This window comes from Cherax quadricarinatus, chromosome 7 (genome assembly GCF_038502225.1).
Source record: "Cherax quadricarinatus isolate ZL_2023a chromosome 7, ASM3850222v1, whole genome shotgun sequence".
NCBI lineage: Eukaryota > Metazoa > Arthropoda > Malacostraca > Decapoda > Parastacidae > Cherax > Cherax quadricarinatus.
In genome coordinates, this window is record NC_091298.1 from 37,022,183 (window position 1) to 37,039,964 (window position 17,782).

The 17,782-nt window shown below is 42.5% G+C and overlaps 1 protein-coding gene across 1 annotated transcript in view; it reads right to left on the minus strand.

The window, feature by feature from the left end:
- Nucleotides 1-17,782, minus strand: part of LOC138852328 (uncharacterized) — a 565,480-nt gene that overhangs the window by 511,538 nt on the left and 36,160 nt on the right. Inside the window, exon 3 of the mRNA XM_070082110.1 lies at nt 13,727-13,804. Within this exon, the coding sequence (XP_069938211.1) occupies nt 13,727-13,804 (78 nt within the window). The remainder of the gene's footprint in view (nt 1-13,726; nt 13,805-17,782) is intronic.

The window sequence follows — 17,782 nt, forward strand, 5'->3', positions numbered from 1 at the left end:
TTGTTCATTTTCAATATTATTATCACGTAACTCAGCCAAGCAGCTGCTCTCCATATTGACGTTAAAACACACAAATTGTGTTACGAATTTCTGTCATTTATCTTGTACAATATTCACATGCTCTTTAATTTCACCTTATTTAATTTGAGATGAAAGTTAATATAATTAGCATATTTTTTTTTTTTATCAAAACGTTATATTCTAACTCGATGCAGAGTTTTCACATTATAATACAATACGTAATTTACTACAATTACTGTTATCAACCTAAAATATTCCCTGTGTTTGTAATATTTAATAAAGTTTTTTAATTAGAGAGAGTGTGAGTGACACGTGAGGCCAGTGTTCCCAGGCAAGGTTCTGGGACTTATGTGTGGACGTGAGACTTGTCCTCCCAGGTACAGTAATGACGTACTGCGGACGAACATGTGACAGGTGACTCTCAGCGGTATGGAACTACCCACATAGTACATAAGAAATTACGTTGATAGATAATTGTTAAGTTTAGAAGAGAAAATCTGTTTATGTATTAATTATAAAGATAAATAACAAGGATGTAAAACACGAAAACAGTAGTCGTGAGTTGGATCACTGAGGAGAAAATACTTGTGTTTGATACAGATACAAGAATAAAAAAAAACGTGAATGCTACAAGCGAAAGTTTTTCTAAAACTGACTTTCAGAGGGTTTAAAACAAACCTTCAGGGGCGGTTTTAACGATACTTTCACTTAGTTTAAAACTGACTTTGTTTAAAATGTTTCGAAAAATGGAAAATGAATGTTTGAATTCTTAAAAAGAAAAAAAAAACAGAGACGAATAAAAATTAAGTTTAAACACAGTCTGTTATGATAGTTCACCTAGAAACTTAAGCACTTGGTCCTCCAAAATAGTTACCGTGCGTGCATAACTGCATGAACGATATTTTAACTTATGTCCCGTGCTGCCAGACGTACGATACCAGTAATAAATAATTTTATTATAAGGGAGAAATTACAGGGAAATGTAAGTCATTATAGCTTATATTTCCTTAACTAACATAATATAACCTAACATGACGGAGCATTACGGAAATTTTACGAGGCCGGCAATTTAACACACACACAAACAGCAAGTTTACTAGGCACTCCCACATACTACCACACCCACATACTACCACTCCCACATACTATCACTCCCACATACTATCACTCCCACATACTACCACTCCCACATACTACCACTCTTACATACTACCACTCCCACATACTACCACTCCCACATACTACAACTCCCACATACTACCACTCTTACATACTACCACTCCCACATACTACCACTCCCACATACTACCACTCTTACATACTACCACTCCCACATACTACCACTCCCACATACTACCACTCCCACGTACTACCACTCTTACATACTACCACTCCCACATACTACCACTCCCACATACTACCACTCTCACATACTACCACTATCATATACTACCACTCCCACATACTACCACTATCATATACTATCACTCCCACATACTGCCACTCCTATGTACTACCACTCCCATGTACTGCCACTATCATATACTATCACTAAATAACAAAAAGGCACAATACCGTGACTGGAACGATACACAAATAACCCGCACATAAAAGAGAGAAGCTTATGACGACATACTACCACTTCCATGTACTACCACTCCCACATACTGCCACTATCATATACTATCACTCCCACATGCTACCACTTCCACATACTACCACTCTCATATACAAACTCTCCCACATACTACCACTCTCATATACTACCACTCCCACATACTGCCATTCCAACATGCTTTCACTTCTACATACCACTCCCACATACTACCACACCCATATAATACCACTCCAACATACTGCTTATTGCGATCCCTGAATGAGTCACAATGTATATAATGTATATTTCCTGTTCATATAACTTTATATTGCTTATATTTGCGATATTAGCTAAATCATAAATATATTGCTTTATATTATTATTTGATTTAGTTATATTATTAGGTAGGATGTAACATTTATATATTATTCAGTGCTCATAGTTCGAGAGTATTAAGTAGCAGACAGCATTGTCTACTGTATTTATTGCTCCGCTCGTTTCGCTGCCGGCTTCTCTGTAGTTGATGGGCAGCAGCAGTCCACGTGATCAGGGTGGGGTGATCTCACCTCAATTGGAGGGAGAGTCTGCCTGGGCTGCACTCGCTCTTGTCTGTTTGACGTTGCTTCCAACAAGACGGCCTCTCCAGCTCTCCATTGCTGGCCCTTGTTGGAAGATCATCTCTGTCGCTTTCTTGTTGTTGGTTCTGTATAACTCTGTTCACAGAACATGGCCTAGACTTAGTGATTTTCGACGTTGTACTGAGGTTGTGTGTCGCACTGACACTCTGAGAAACTCAGGTCCTGAGCTGTAGCTTCTGACCTAATTTGTACTGGTATCTGTACACTATCACAGTCGGGGATTTTCTAATGCTGAACTTAGATTCAGTAGTATGGGAGCTTTGTGACTTTTGTGGAGGATCTGCAGATGGTCCCTACTTAGCGTCGTCATATTATCTCCTTGTTCCTGATTCTGTGTCGCTGTTGCTTGTTATATTGTTGTTCGGCTTATCAGTCGTTTTATTGTTCAAGCAAGCTGTTCTGATTGCCAGGTTGGCCAAGAAGTTAGTTTATGTGAGGACTTTTAGTCATTCACTGGTTAAGTCTAGTCGAGTCTTGAGACAGCGAACTACTTAGAGCACTTACACACATACACACAAACTTACTTGTATATATTAGTATTATGTTATTAAATGCTAACAATGTACCAGACGGTACTTAAAAGTCATAAAGATGTGATATGTGCCTTCAGCACAATACTACTGTACACGAGAGAAGTGTAGGAACTTGTATCCTATATTATATTCAATTGATTACTTGAATTTACTCCGATATTATACGCCTAGACAACTTTATTGTTATTAATAAACTTATTAAATTTTAATTTCTTTAGTTAGTAGCCTACCAGTTGTAATCCTGAAGCACTATTGAATCTTATTAAATTCTAATGGATAATTGGACCAGGATACTGACTACTTGTCACAAAAACCCAGCAAGAGGCTGGATGCTAGAAGGGCAGACCTTTCTAGTATTCACTGGAGATCTCTTATCATTATTAGATATCGCGTTTTTTGTAACACTGCTACTCTAGAATGTTACCACTCCCACACACTACTATAACATACAACCACTAATACATACTATCACTCCCACATACGACCACTCCCACATACTACCACTTTCACAGACTACCACTTCCAGAGACCACCACTCCCACATACAACCACTATCACATACAACGACACCCACATACAATCACACCAACATACAACCACTTCCAGCTACAACTACTCCCACATACAACCCTCCCACATGTTACAACTCCCAAATACTGTCACTCCCACATGCTATCACTCCTGCATACAACCACTCTCATATACAATCACTCTCAAATACTATCACTCCCAAATACTACCATTTACACATATCACCACTCCCACATACCAACATTCCACATGCTATCACTCCCACATACTATCACTCCCACATGCTACCACTCCCAAATACTACAACGCCATCATACAACTTTCCCACATGTTATTACTCCAACATACAACCACTAGTACATACTACATATAAACATCCCACATGCTAACTCCCCCACATAACGCCACTCCCACATGCAACCAATCTCACATGTTGTCACTCAGACATGCTGGAACTCCCATATAACACAACTCCCACAGACATCCACTCGCACATGCTACCACTCCCACGTATTATGTCTCGTACATTCTACCACACCCACAGCGAACCACTCCTACATACTCCTACTTCCATATACAACCAATACCACATGTTACCAGTCTCATATACTTCAACTTCCAGATGCTATCACCCTCACTGCCACTCCCACATACTATCAATATCACACACAAACACTACCACATGGAACATGCTATCCCTCCCACATACTGCCACTCCCACATGCTTTCACTTCTACATACAAGCACTCCCACATACTTCCACACCCATATAATACCACTCCAACATGCTACTACTCAAACACACTACTACTCCAGAATGATATCACTCTCACATACTACTACAACATACAACCACTAACACATACTAGCACTCCCACATACGACCAGTCCCACATTCAACCACTATCACATTCAACGACACCAACATACGACCACACGAACATACAACCACTCCCAACTACAACTACTCCCACACAGAAACACTCCCACATATAAACACTCCAACATACAAGACCTCCTGCATACTTCCACTCCCGTACACTACCATTCCCACATACTAACACTCCTACATGCAACCAACCCACATGTTACAACTTCCAAATATTGCCAATCCCACATGCTATCACTCCCAAATATTAACACTCCCACATACTACCATTTACACATACCACCACTCCCGCATACCAACATTCCACATGCTATCACTCCCACATACTATCACTCCCACATACTGCCACTCCCACATACTACCACGCCTTCATACAATTTTACCACATGTTATTACTCCTACATACAGCCACTACTACATACTACCACTCCAACATATATACATCCCACACGCTAACTCCCCCACATAACGCCACTCCCATATGCAACCAATCTCACATGTTGTCACTCAGACATGCTGGAACTCCCATATAACACAACTCCCACAGACATCCACTCGCACATGCTACCACTCCCACGTATTATGTCTCCTACATTCTACCACACCCACAGAGAACCACTCCTACCTACTCCAACTCCCATTTACAACCAATACCACATGCTACCAGTCTCATAAACTGCAACTTCCAGATGCTATCACCCTCACTTGCTGCCACTCCCACATACTATCAATACCACATACAAACACTACCACATACAACAACATGCTACCCCTCCCACATGCTGCCATCCTCACTTACTACAACTCCCACATACAATCACTCCCACATACAACCACTCCCACACACTACCACTCCCACATACTACCAATCCTATACGTTAACACTCCCATACGCAACCATTACCACATGCAATTACTCCCACGTACTACCACCCCCATTACATTGCCAATCACATATATCACCCTCACATACTGTCACTAACACAAGCTACCACTCCCACATACAATCACTCTCGCATGTTACCAGTCAGATATGTTGTCACTTCCACGTGCTATCAATGCAACATACAACCACTACTACATAAAAGCAATTCCCACATGCTAACACTCCCATATACATTCAATCTCATATACACCAAATCACACACATAACCAATCCAACATACACCTACTTCCACACGTAACCACTCCCACATTCTACTACTCCCACATACAACCACTCCCACATACACCAACTCCCACATTCTACTACTCCCACATACAACCACTCCCATATACTACTACTACTCCCACCCACTACCACTCCCACATACTACCACAGTCACATGTAACCACTCCCACATACAACCACTGTCACATACAACCACTGTCACATACAACCACTGTCACATACAACCACTGTCAAATACACACACTGTCACATACAACCATTGTCACATACAACCACTGTCGCATACAACCACTGTCGCATACAAGCACTGTAACATACAACCACTGTCGTATACAACCACTGTCACATACAACCAGTGTCACAAACAACCACTGTCGCATACAACAACTGTCACATACAACCATTATCACATACAACCACTGTCGCATACAACCATTGTCACATACAACCAGTGTCACATACAACCACTGTCACATACAACCACTGTCACATACAACCACTCACATACAACCACTGTCACATACAACCACTGTCGCATACAATAACTGTCACATACAACCACTGTCACATACAACCACTGTCACATACAACCACTGTCACATACAACCACTGTCACATACAACCACTGTCGCTTACAACAACTGTCACATACAACCACTGTCACATACAACTACTGTCACATACAACCACCCCCAACTTACAACCATTGTCACATACAACCACTGTCACATACAACCACTGTCACATACAACCACTGTCACAAACAACCACTGTCACATACAACTACTGACACATACAACCACTCCCATATGCAACCACTTTCAAAGTTACATGGATAAGTGCTCAGATGGTTCCCCTACACACATATTGGAAAAAACAACCATAGTATGTTCCTGTATCTTACACTCACGATACAACACTCACAGTAAGTGTTTGGTTTGTGTTACACTCACGATACAACACTCACAGTAAGTGTTTGGTTTATGTTACACTCACGATACAACACTCACAGTAAGTGTTTGGTTTGTGTTACACTCACGATACAACACTCACAGTAAGTGTTTGGTTTGTGTTACATTCACGATACAACCCTCACAGTAAGTGTTTGGTTTGTGTTACACTCACGATACAACACTCACAGTAAGTGTTTGGTTTGTGTTACACTCACGATACAACACTCACAGTAAGTGTTTGGTTTGTGTTACACTCACGATACAACACTCACAGTAAGTGTTTGGTTTGTGTTGCACTCACGATACAACACTCACAGTAAGTGTTTGGTTTGTGTTACATTCACGATACAACCCTCACAGTAAGTGTTTGGTTTGTGTTACACTCACGATACAACACTCACAGTAAGTGTTTGGTTTGTGTTACACTCACGATACAACACTCACAGTAAGTGTTTGGTTTGTGTTACACTCACCACACAACTCTCACAGTAAGTGTTTGGTTTGTGTTACACTCACGATACAACACTCACAGTAAGTGTTTGGTTTGTTACACTCACGATACAACACTCACAGTAAGTGTTTGGTTTGTGTTACACTCACCACACAACACTCACAGTAAGTGTTTGGTTTGTGTTACGCTCACGATACAACACTCACAGTAAGTGTTTGGTTTTTCTTACACTCACATAAAAACATAAGAAAGAAGGAACACTGCAACAGGCCTTCTGACCTGTACTTTGAGTGCTGACCTATACTTAACTCTGTGAAGAAGTGTCTTGTTTGCTCCCGTGGACTGAACCAAGATGCCCTCCATCGAGCAACTTTACCAGCAACTTAAGGAAGAATTGAGGGCAGCGAAGATGGAGATACGGCGACTGACCGAGGAAAACAAGAGGATTCGTAGTAATCCTCCTGTTTCGAGTCCTCAGGTCAAGAAGGGATCGTGGTCAGTAGTTGGACAGCAGGGGACGACGAAGTTGACGATCAAGAAGACGAATGGAAAGCCAGAAACGATGAAGAAGAAAGAGACTGCTGTGGAAACTCCCGTGGAAACCTCCAACGCATTCTCGGTGCTACCCGACGAATGTGAGTCTACTACTGGGATCGTCACGACGAACGACAACAAGGAAGGTAAGAATATTGTTGTTGTTGGGGATAGCCAGGTTAGATACATGGATAGGGCATTCTGCTTGAAGGACAGGAGTAGGAGACAAAGGGTATGCTTTCCTGGGGCTGGGATGGAGGACATTGTTAGCCGGCTTGACAACATCATGAACGGTAATGGGATCAATCCTATTATTTGCCTCAGTGCTGGAGGCAATGATGTAGGCAAGCGTAGAAGTGAGGATTTAGTTAGAAAGTTCAGGACAGCTATAGACATGATTAGGAAGAAGGGGGGGCGCCCTGTTATATGTGGCATTTTGCCAAGAAGAGGTGTTGGTAATGAATGGTTGTCCAGAGCAATTGGTATTAATTGTTGCCTGGATAAACACTGTAAGGATAATGCAGTACCATTCATTGACAACTGGGACAACTTCTATGGCCGAAATGACATGTATGCCAGGGATGGGGTTCACTTATCCAGGGCAGGTGTGGGTTTTCTTGCTAACTCAGTTGAGGGGGTTGTTAGGACTTTAAACTAGGATTAGTTAGAGGTATGGGTTTAGAAATGATTAATAATGAGTATGGATATATTGACTTATGCTCTGATATTAAGAATCTTAATGGTAACTGTCATGGAGTAACTCTGGGTAATGATAATTTCAGAAATTGTGTAAAAACAAAGATGAATAGGAAAAATGTGCAGAAGAAAAAACATATGATGGTATTTTATGCTAACAGTCAAAGTGCAAGAAATAAAATTAATGAACTACGTTTGGTAGCATGTGCTGGGAACTTTGATATCATTGCATTAACTGAAACGTGGTATGATTTAAAGAGTCGGGATATGACTGCTGAGTGTAATATTCAGGGATTTAAGTTGTTCAATGTGGATAGATGTAATGGGAAGGGGGGAGGAGTTGCATTGTATGTTCGAGAAAATATTAATTGTTGCATAAAAACAGGTATAAAAATAGATGGAGCAGTAACAGAGTCTGTTTGGGTAGAGTTCGTGGAGGGTCAAGAAAAACTAATTCTAGGTGTAATATACCGACCTCCAGGCTTGGATCACGATAGAGGGAGACTTCTTTGGGACGAAATTGTTAGGGCTTCTGGACACAGTAACGTAGTCATAGTAGGGGACTTTAACTTTAGCCAAATTGACTGGAATTCTTTGACAGGTAATCTAGAGTCCAGTGACTTCATGGAAACAGTTCAGGACTGTTTTCTGAAACAGAGTGTAACTGAGCCTACCAGGGGTAATAATTTGCTAGACCTAGTCTTGTCAAATAAGGAAACACTCGTGAATAATCTGGAGATCACTGAAGAGCTTGGCGCAAGTGATCACAAATCCATCACCTTTAGCATTAATTGGGAATGCAAGAATAATGATAATACAGTAAAAATCCCTGATTTTCGTTCTGCCGATTATAATGGACTTAGGGAACATCTGTCTAATCTTGATTGGGGTTATCTAGCTAATGATTTTATTGGTGATAATCATACTTTTGAATATGAAGGGATCTGCTTTTATGATTGTTTTCTTAATAATGTACACAGTGCCCAGAGTATATACATTCCCAAGAGAGAAATTAGGTCTAATAATAACGATCCCAAATGGGTTAACAGGAGGCTAAAGCATCTATTAGGGGAGAAAAGGGGAATTTATAGGCGCATCAGAAGAGGAGAGGTTAACCTTACTGACCAATATGTTCAGCTTAAAAGAGAAGTAAAAAAGGCGATTAGAAAGGCTAAACGTGACTATGAAATTAGAGTTGCTAATGAATCAAAGACTAATCCAAAGGGGTTCTTTCAAGTGTATAGGACGAAGGTGAAGGAAAAAGTAGGACCTCTGAAATCTGGGAATGGACAGCTGACGGATAATGAACTGGAAATGTGTTCCTTATTTAATGACTATTTTTTGTCAGTTTTTACACAGGAAGATGTAAATGAGATTCCAGTAATTAACAATTATTTGGTTCCTGATGAATTTAAGTTAACTAATATTACTGTCACGAGGGACATGGTTATTAAACAGATAGACAAACTGAAACAAAATAAGTCCCCGGGACCCGATGAGTTGTTTTCAAGGGTACTTAAGAAATGCAAGATGGAGCTTAGTCAGCCATTAACGAGTGTATTCAATGCGTCCATCCTTACCAGTGTTGTGCCAGAGTTGTGGAAGATGGCTAATGTGGTTCCTATATTCAAATCAGGGGATAAGTCCACTCCTTCAAATTACCGTCCAATAAGCCTGACATCTATAGTGGGCAAGTTATTAGAATCAATTATAGCTGACATTATCAGAAGTCACCTTGAAGAGCATAACTTGATAAATGAATCTTAGCATGGATTCACGAGAGGTCGTTCCTGCCTGACAAACTTACTGACGTTCTTCAATAGAACATTTGAGGCAGTTGACAGTAATAAGGAATATGATATTGTTTATTTGGATTTTAGTAAAGCCTTCGACAGAGTACCTCACAAGAGACTCTTAAGAAAAGTGGCAGCTCATGGTATAGGAGGTAAAGTTCTAGCATGGATTGAGGCATGGCTTACCAATAGAAAGCAGAGAGTTACCATTAATGGAGTGAAATCTGAATGGGGATTAGTCACTAGTGGCGTTCCACAAGGATCAGTTTTAGGCCCTCTCTTGTTCATAATTTACATTAATGACCTTCATGAAGGGATTACTAGTGACATGAGTAAGTTTGCTGATGATACAAAGATAGGCCGTATAATTCACTCTGAGGAGGATATCAATGAACTCCAGGACGATTTGAACAAATTAATGTCTTGGTCTGAGAAGTGGCAGATGAAGTTTAATGTGGATAAGTGTAAGGTACTTGCCCTTGGTAATGAAAATGACCCTCGAAGCTATAATCTGGGTGAAGTGGAGCTTGGTCGTGCAGAATGTGAAAAAGACTTGGGAGTCATGGTAAGCAGAAATCTAAAGCCAAGACAGCAGTGCCTCAGTGTGCGCAACAAGGCCAACAGATTACTTGGATTTATCTCAAGAAGTATAAGTAACAGAAGTCCAAAAGTTATTTTACAGCTCTATACATCACTAGTGAGGCCTCATTTAGATTATGCTGCTCAGTTTTGGTCCCCTTACTACAGGATGGACATAGACTCATTAGAGAACATACAGAGAAGAATGACTAAAATGATTTACTGTGTAAGGAACCTCCCGTATGAAGATAGACTTAAAGCCTTAAATCTCCACTCTCTGGAGAGGCATAGAATGAGGGGAGATATCATTGAAGTGTATAAGTGGATGACGGGCATAAAGGGAGACATTAATAAAGTACTGAGGGTGTCGAACCAGGTAAGAACCAGGAATAATGGATTTAAGTTGGATAAATTTAGATTTAGAAAGGACATAGGTAAGTACTGGTTTTCTAACAGAGTTGTAGATGCGTGGAACAGTCTTCCCAGTGGGGTGATAGAGGCTAGGACCTTGGGTAGCTTTAAGAAGAGACTGGACAAATATATGAGTGGGAGGGGCTGGGTTTGATTGGTGTTGGGGGGTGCTGGAGTTGTTTCTTGAGTAGCTCTAGGTAGTTGTCGTTTTGATAAGGACCTGCCTCGTATGGGCCAGTAGGCCTTCTGCAGTGTTCCTACATTCTTATGTTCTTATGTTCTTATACGAAGCAGGTCCATGCCACCCCCCGGCCTAGAACAATGACCACATAGTCAGGTCATTTTCACTTAAGGAAGGAGCACGGCACCAGACCTGGAAGCCCAAGCTAGTCAGGTCCAACTCACACCCACCCACACCCACTCATGTATTTATCCAACCTATTTTTAAAACTACACAACGTCTTAGCTTCTATGACGGTACTCGGGAGCTTGTTCCACTCATCCACAACTCTATTACCAAACCAGTGCTTTCCTACATCCTTCCTGAATCTGAATTTTTCCAGCTTGAAACCATTGTTGCGAGACCTGTCTTGGCTGGATATTTTCAGCACGCTATTTACATCCCCTTTGTTTATTCCTGTTTTCCATTTATGCACCTCAATCACATTCCCCTAATTCTACGCCTTTCTAGAGAGTGCAGATTCAGGGCCCTCAGTCTATCCTCATAGGGAAGATTTCTGATACATGGGATCAACTCTGTCATCCTCCTCTGTACGTTTTCCAGTGTTTTTACATCTATTTCGTAATGTGGTGACCAGAAATGTGCAGTATAATCTAAATGAGGCCTAACCAAGGATATATAAAGTTGAAGAACAACCTGAGGACTTCTATTATTTATACTTCTAGATATGAAGCCAAGGATTCTGTTAGCTTTATTGCGAACACTAATGCACTGTTGTCTTGGTTTCAGATTACTGCTAACCAGAACTCCTAAATTCTTTTCGCAATCAGTAGTATTAAGATCGACACTATTCAGTTTATAAGTGGCATGGCTATTGTCCTGTTCAACATTTAGCACTTTGCATTTGTCTATATTATACCTCATCTGCCACTTCTCCGACCACTGCATCAGTCTATTCAAATCATCCTGGAGTGCACTAATGTCCTCAATAGAATGAATTGGACGACCTAATTTGGTGTCATCAGCAAATTTGCTTATGTCGCTATTTATTCCCTCATCTACATCGTTTATGTAAACTGTAAACAACAACGGGCCCAACACTGACCCCTGTGGAACACCGCTTGTGACGTGCCCCCATTGTGATTTCTCCCCATTTATACAAACTCTCTGCTGCCTATTAGTCAACCACGCTTCTACCCAGGAAAAAAATTTCTCCTCCTATTCCGTGTGCCTTAAGTTTCCTCAAAAGTCTCTGATGTGGAACTCTATCCAAAGCCTTACTGAAGGCCATATACACAATATCATATTCATTACCATGATCTACCTCCTCAAACACCTTAGCAAAAAAGTTAGTAAATTCGTAAGACAGGAACGCCATTCAGTAAAACCGTGTTTTTATTAATTTATCAATTTATGCCTATAAAGATGGCTACGAATTGCCTGGGCAATTATGGATTCCATAAATTTTCCCACTATGGAGGTAAGGCTTATTGGTCTATAGTTCGAAGCCAAGGACCTGTCACCTGCCTTGTAAATAGGTATTACATTTGCCATTTACCACTTATCAGGCACCATGCCAGTTTGTAGTGATATGTTGAAAAGATTAGCCAAAGGTTTGCTAAGTTCCTCTTTACATTCCTTTAACACCCTTACAAACAGTTCATCAGGGCCTGGGAATTTGTTAGGTTTTAATTTCTCTATTTGTCTGAGGACCATGTCACTGCTTACTCTAATCGTGCATAGTTTATTATCGTCCTGTTCTACATAATTTATTATTTCTGGAATTTCCCTAGTATCTTCCTGAGTAAAAACTGAGAGGAAGTAAGAATTGAAAATTTCACACATATCCCTGTCACTGTCAGTGATCTGACCGGAGCTACTCTGAAGTGTTTTTTTTTTACACTCACGATACAACACTCATACTACGTGTTTCGTTTATGTTACAATCACGATACAACACTCACAATAAATGTTTGGTTTATCTTACACTCACGATACAACACTCACAGTACATGTTTGATTTATCTTACATTCACGATACAACACTCACAGTAAATGTTTGGTTTATCTTACAATGACGATACAACACTCACAGTAAATGTTTTGTTTATCTTACACTCACGATACAACACTCACAGTAAATGTTTGATTTATCTTACACTCACGATACAACACTTGCATTTGTGGTCACAGAGGTGCCTGTGCTAACTTTCCTATGGTGTAGAAATATACCTAGTTGGATGAATCTTATTGTGGCTAGCTGGTCTAGTGGCTAACGCGACGGGCTGGAGTTTTGAGACTCTATGACCGCGGGTTCAATCCCGGCCGGGGGTATGGTTTGTTTGCAATCGTGTCATTACGATTTCTTGAGTCGAGTCGATACAACACTCACAGTAAGTGTTTGGTTTATCTTACACTCACCTTTTTTTGTGTGTTTTTCTTTTATTTTGTTCTTCCTTATCAAATTATTTTTCCTTGTTGTTGTTGTTGTTCTTGTAATAATAATAATAATAATAATAATAATAATAATAATAATAATAATAATAATAATAATAATAATTATTATTATTATTATTATTATTATTATTATCATTATTATTATTATTATTATTATTATTATTATTATTATTATTATTATTCCAGAAGTCAGAGGCAGTAAGACTTACCATGGACCTCAGACCGCTACTTCAAGGGATATATACCTCACCATAAATCTGCTATCATAAGTTTAAACGAAGGTCGACTCACCTTGAACCTGTCATCACTTGTGTAGGTGAAGATTCCCACGGTGAGGATGTGTAGGTCCCGCTGCCTGATCCACGACACCTGCACGTGAAAATAGGTGAGAACAAGTAAGTGAAATTCATTTTCTACCAAGGATTATCATTCAATTTCCCCTCGCGCAAGTATCATTTTCCTTCATCATTTCCCGATATCACAGATAAAAACAATATACTGTGTTGTTAGATTATAAATTAGCAACTAGAAACCATCTTTATAAAATCAGATCTTATATCAAAAAAAAAAAAAAATCTTTGATAGGAGAGATGAGGACAGCGTTTGCTATGTTAGGAAGATATTTTCTGAACAAAGTCAACATCTCTCAGTCCAAGACCCAGACACTAAACCTTCAACTAAATAAATTATAAGTTCTTATGTGTGTTATTTACCTAGATTTGTCGTCTGTTTCTCTAATTCAAACATCCGACAGCACTACCACTGAACCAGTCACTCCACAGCACTACCACTGAACCAGTCACTCCACAGCACTACCACTGAACCAGTCACTCCACAGCACTACCACTGAACCAGTCACTCCACAGCACTACCACTGAACCAGTCACTCCACAGCACTACCACTGAACCAGTCACTACACAGCACTACCACTGAACCAGTCACTCCACAGCACTACCACTGAACCAGTCACTACACAGCACTACCACTGAACCAGTCACTCCACAGCACTACCACTGAACCAGTCACTCCACAGCACTACCACTGAACCAGTCACTACACAGCACTACCACTGAACCAGTCACTCCACAGCACTACCACTGAACCAGTCACTCCACAGCACTACCACTGAACCAGTCACTCCACAGCACTACCACTGAACCAGTCACTCCACAGCACTACCACTGAACCAGCCACTCCACAGCACTACCACTGAACCAGTCACTCCACAGCACTACCACTGAACCAGTCACTCCACAGCACTACCACTGAACCAGTCACTCCACAGCACTACCACTGAACCAGTCACTCCACAGCACTACCACTGAACCAATCACTCCACAGCACTACCACTGAACCAGTCACTCCACAGCACTACCACTGAACCAGTCACTATACAGCACTACCACTGAACCAGTCACTCCACAGCACTACCACTGAACCAGTTACTACACAGCACTACCACTGAACCAGTCACTCCACAGCACTACCACTGAACCAGTCACTCCACAGCACTACCACTGAACCAGTCACTACACAGCACTACCACTGAACCAGTCACTCCACAGCACTACCACTGAACCAATCACTCCACAGCACTACCACTGAACCAGTCACTCCACAGCACTACCACTGAACCAGTCACTACACAGCACTACCACTGAACCAGTCACTCCACAGCACTACCACTGAACCAGTCACTCCACAGCACTACCACTGAACCAGTCACTCCACAGCACTACCACTGAACCAGTCACTCCACAGCACTACCACTGAACCAGTCACTCCACAGCACTACCACTGAACCAGTCACTACACAGCACTACCACAGAACCAGTCACTCCACAGCACTACCACTGAACCAGTCACTCCACAGCACTATCACTGAACCAGTCACTACACAGCACTACCACTGAACCAGTCACTCCACAGCACTACCACTGAACCAGTCACTCCACAGCACTACCACTGAACCAGTCACTCCACAGCACTACCACTGAACCAGTCACTCCACAGCACTACCACTGAACCAGTCACTCCACAGCACTACCACTGAACCAGTCACTCCACAGCACTACCACTGAACGAGTCACTCCACAGCACTACCACTGAACCAGTCACTCCACAGCACTACCACTGAACCAATCACTCCACAGCACTACCACTGAACCAGTCACTCCACAGCACTACCACTGAACCAGTCACTACACAGCACTACCACTGAACCAGTCACTCCACAGCACTACCACTGAACCAGTTACTACACAGCACTACCACTGAACCAGTCACTCCACAGCACTACCACTGAACCAGTCACTCCACAGCACTACCACTGAACCAGTCACTACACAGCACTACCACTGAAACAGTCACTCAACAGCACTACCACTGAACCAGTCACTCCACAGCACTACCACTGAACCAGTCACTCCACAGAACTACCACTGAACCAGTCACTCCACAGCACTACCACTGAACCAGTCACTCCACAGCACTACCACTGAACCAGTCACTCCACAGCACTACCACTGAACCAGTCACTCCACAACACTACCACTGAACCAGTCACTCCACAGCACTACCACTGAACCAGTCACTCCACAGCACTACCACTGAACCAGTCACTCCACAGCACTACCACTGAACCAGTCACTACACAGCACTACCACTGAACCAGTCACTCCACAGCACTACCACTGAACCAGTCACTCCACAGCACTACCACTGAACCAGTCACTACACAGCACTACTACTGAACCAGTCACTCCACAGCACTACCACTGAACCAGTCACTCCACAGCACTACCACTGAACCAGTCACTCCACAGCACTACCACTGAACCAGTCACTCCACAGCACTACCACTGAACCAGTCACTACACAGCACTACCACTGAACCAGTCACTCCACAGCACTACCACTGAACCAGTCACTCCACAGCACTACCACTGAACCAGTCACTCCACAGCACTACCACTGAACCAGTCACTCCACAGCACTACCACTGAACCAGTCACTCCACAGCACTACCACTGAACCAGTTACTCCACAGCACTACCACTGAACCAGTCACTCCACAGCACTACCACTGAACCAGTCACTCCACAGCACTACCACTGAACCAATCACTCCACAGCACTACCACTGAACCAGTCACTCCACAGCACTACCACTGAACCAGTCACTACACAGCACTACCACTGAACCAGTCACTCCACAGCACTACCACTGAACCAGTTACTACACAGCACTACCACTGAACCAGTCACTCCACAGCACTACCACTGAACCAGTCACTCCACAGCACTACCACTGAACCAGTCACTACACAGCACTACCACTGAACCAGTCACTCCACAGCAATACCACTGAACCAGTCACTCCACAGCACTACCACTGAACCAGTCACTCCACAGCACTACCACTGAACCAGTCACTCCACAGCACTACCACTGAACCAGTCACTCCACAGCACTACCACTGAACCAGTCACTCCACAGCACTACCACTGAACCAGTCACTCCACAACACTACCACTGAACCAGTCACTCCACAGCACTACCACTGAACCAGTCACTCCACAGCACTACCACTGAACCAGTCACTCCACAGCACTACCACTGAACCAGTCACTCCACAGCACTACCACTGAACCAGTCACTACACAGCACTACCACTGAACCAGTCACTCCACAGCACTACCACTGAACCAGTCACTCCACAGCACTACCACTGAACCAGTCACTACACAGCACTACCACTGAACCAGTCACTCCACAGCACTACCACTGAACCAGTCACTCCACAGCACTACCACTGAACCAGTCACTCCACAGCACTACCACTGAACCAGTCACTGCACAGCACTACCACTGAACCAGTCACTCCACAGCACTACCACTGAACCAGTCACTCCACAGCACTACCACTGAACCAGTCACTCCACAGCACTACCACTGAACCAGTCACTACACAGCACTACCACTGAACCAGTCACTCCACAGCACTACCACTGAACCAGTCACTCCACAGCACTACCACTGAACCAGTCACTCCACAGCACTACCACTGAACCAGTCATTACACAGCACTACCACTGAACCAGTCACTCCACAGCACTACCACTGAACCAGTCACTCCACAGCACTACCACTGAACCAGTCACTCCACAGCACTACCACTGAACCAGTTACTCCACAGCACTACCACTGAACCAGTCACTCCACAGCACTACCACTGAACCAGTCACTCCACAGCACTACCACTGAACCAGTCACTACACAGCACTACCACTGAACCAGTCACTCCACAGCACTACCACTGAACCATTCACTCCACAGCACTACCAC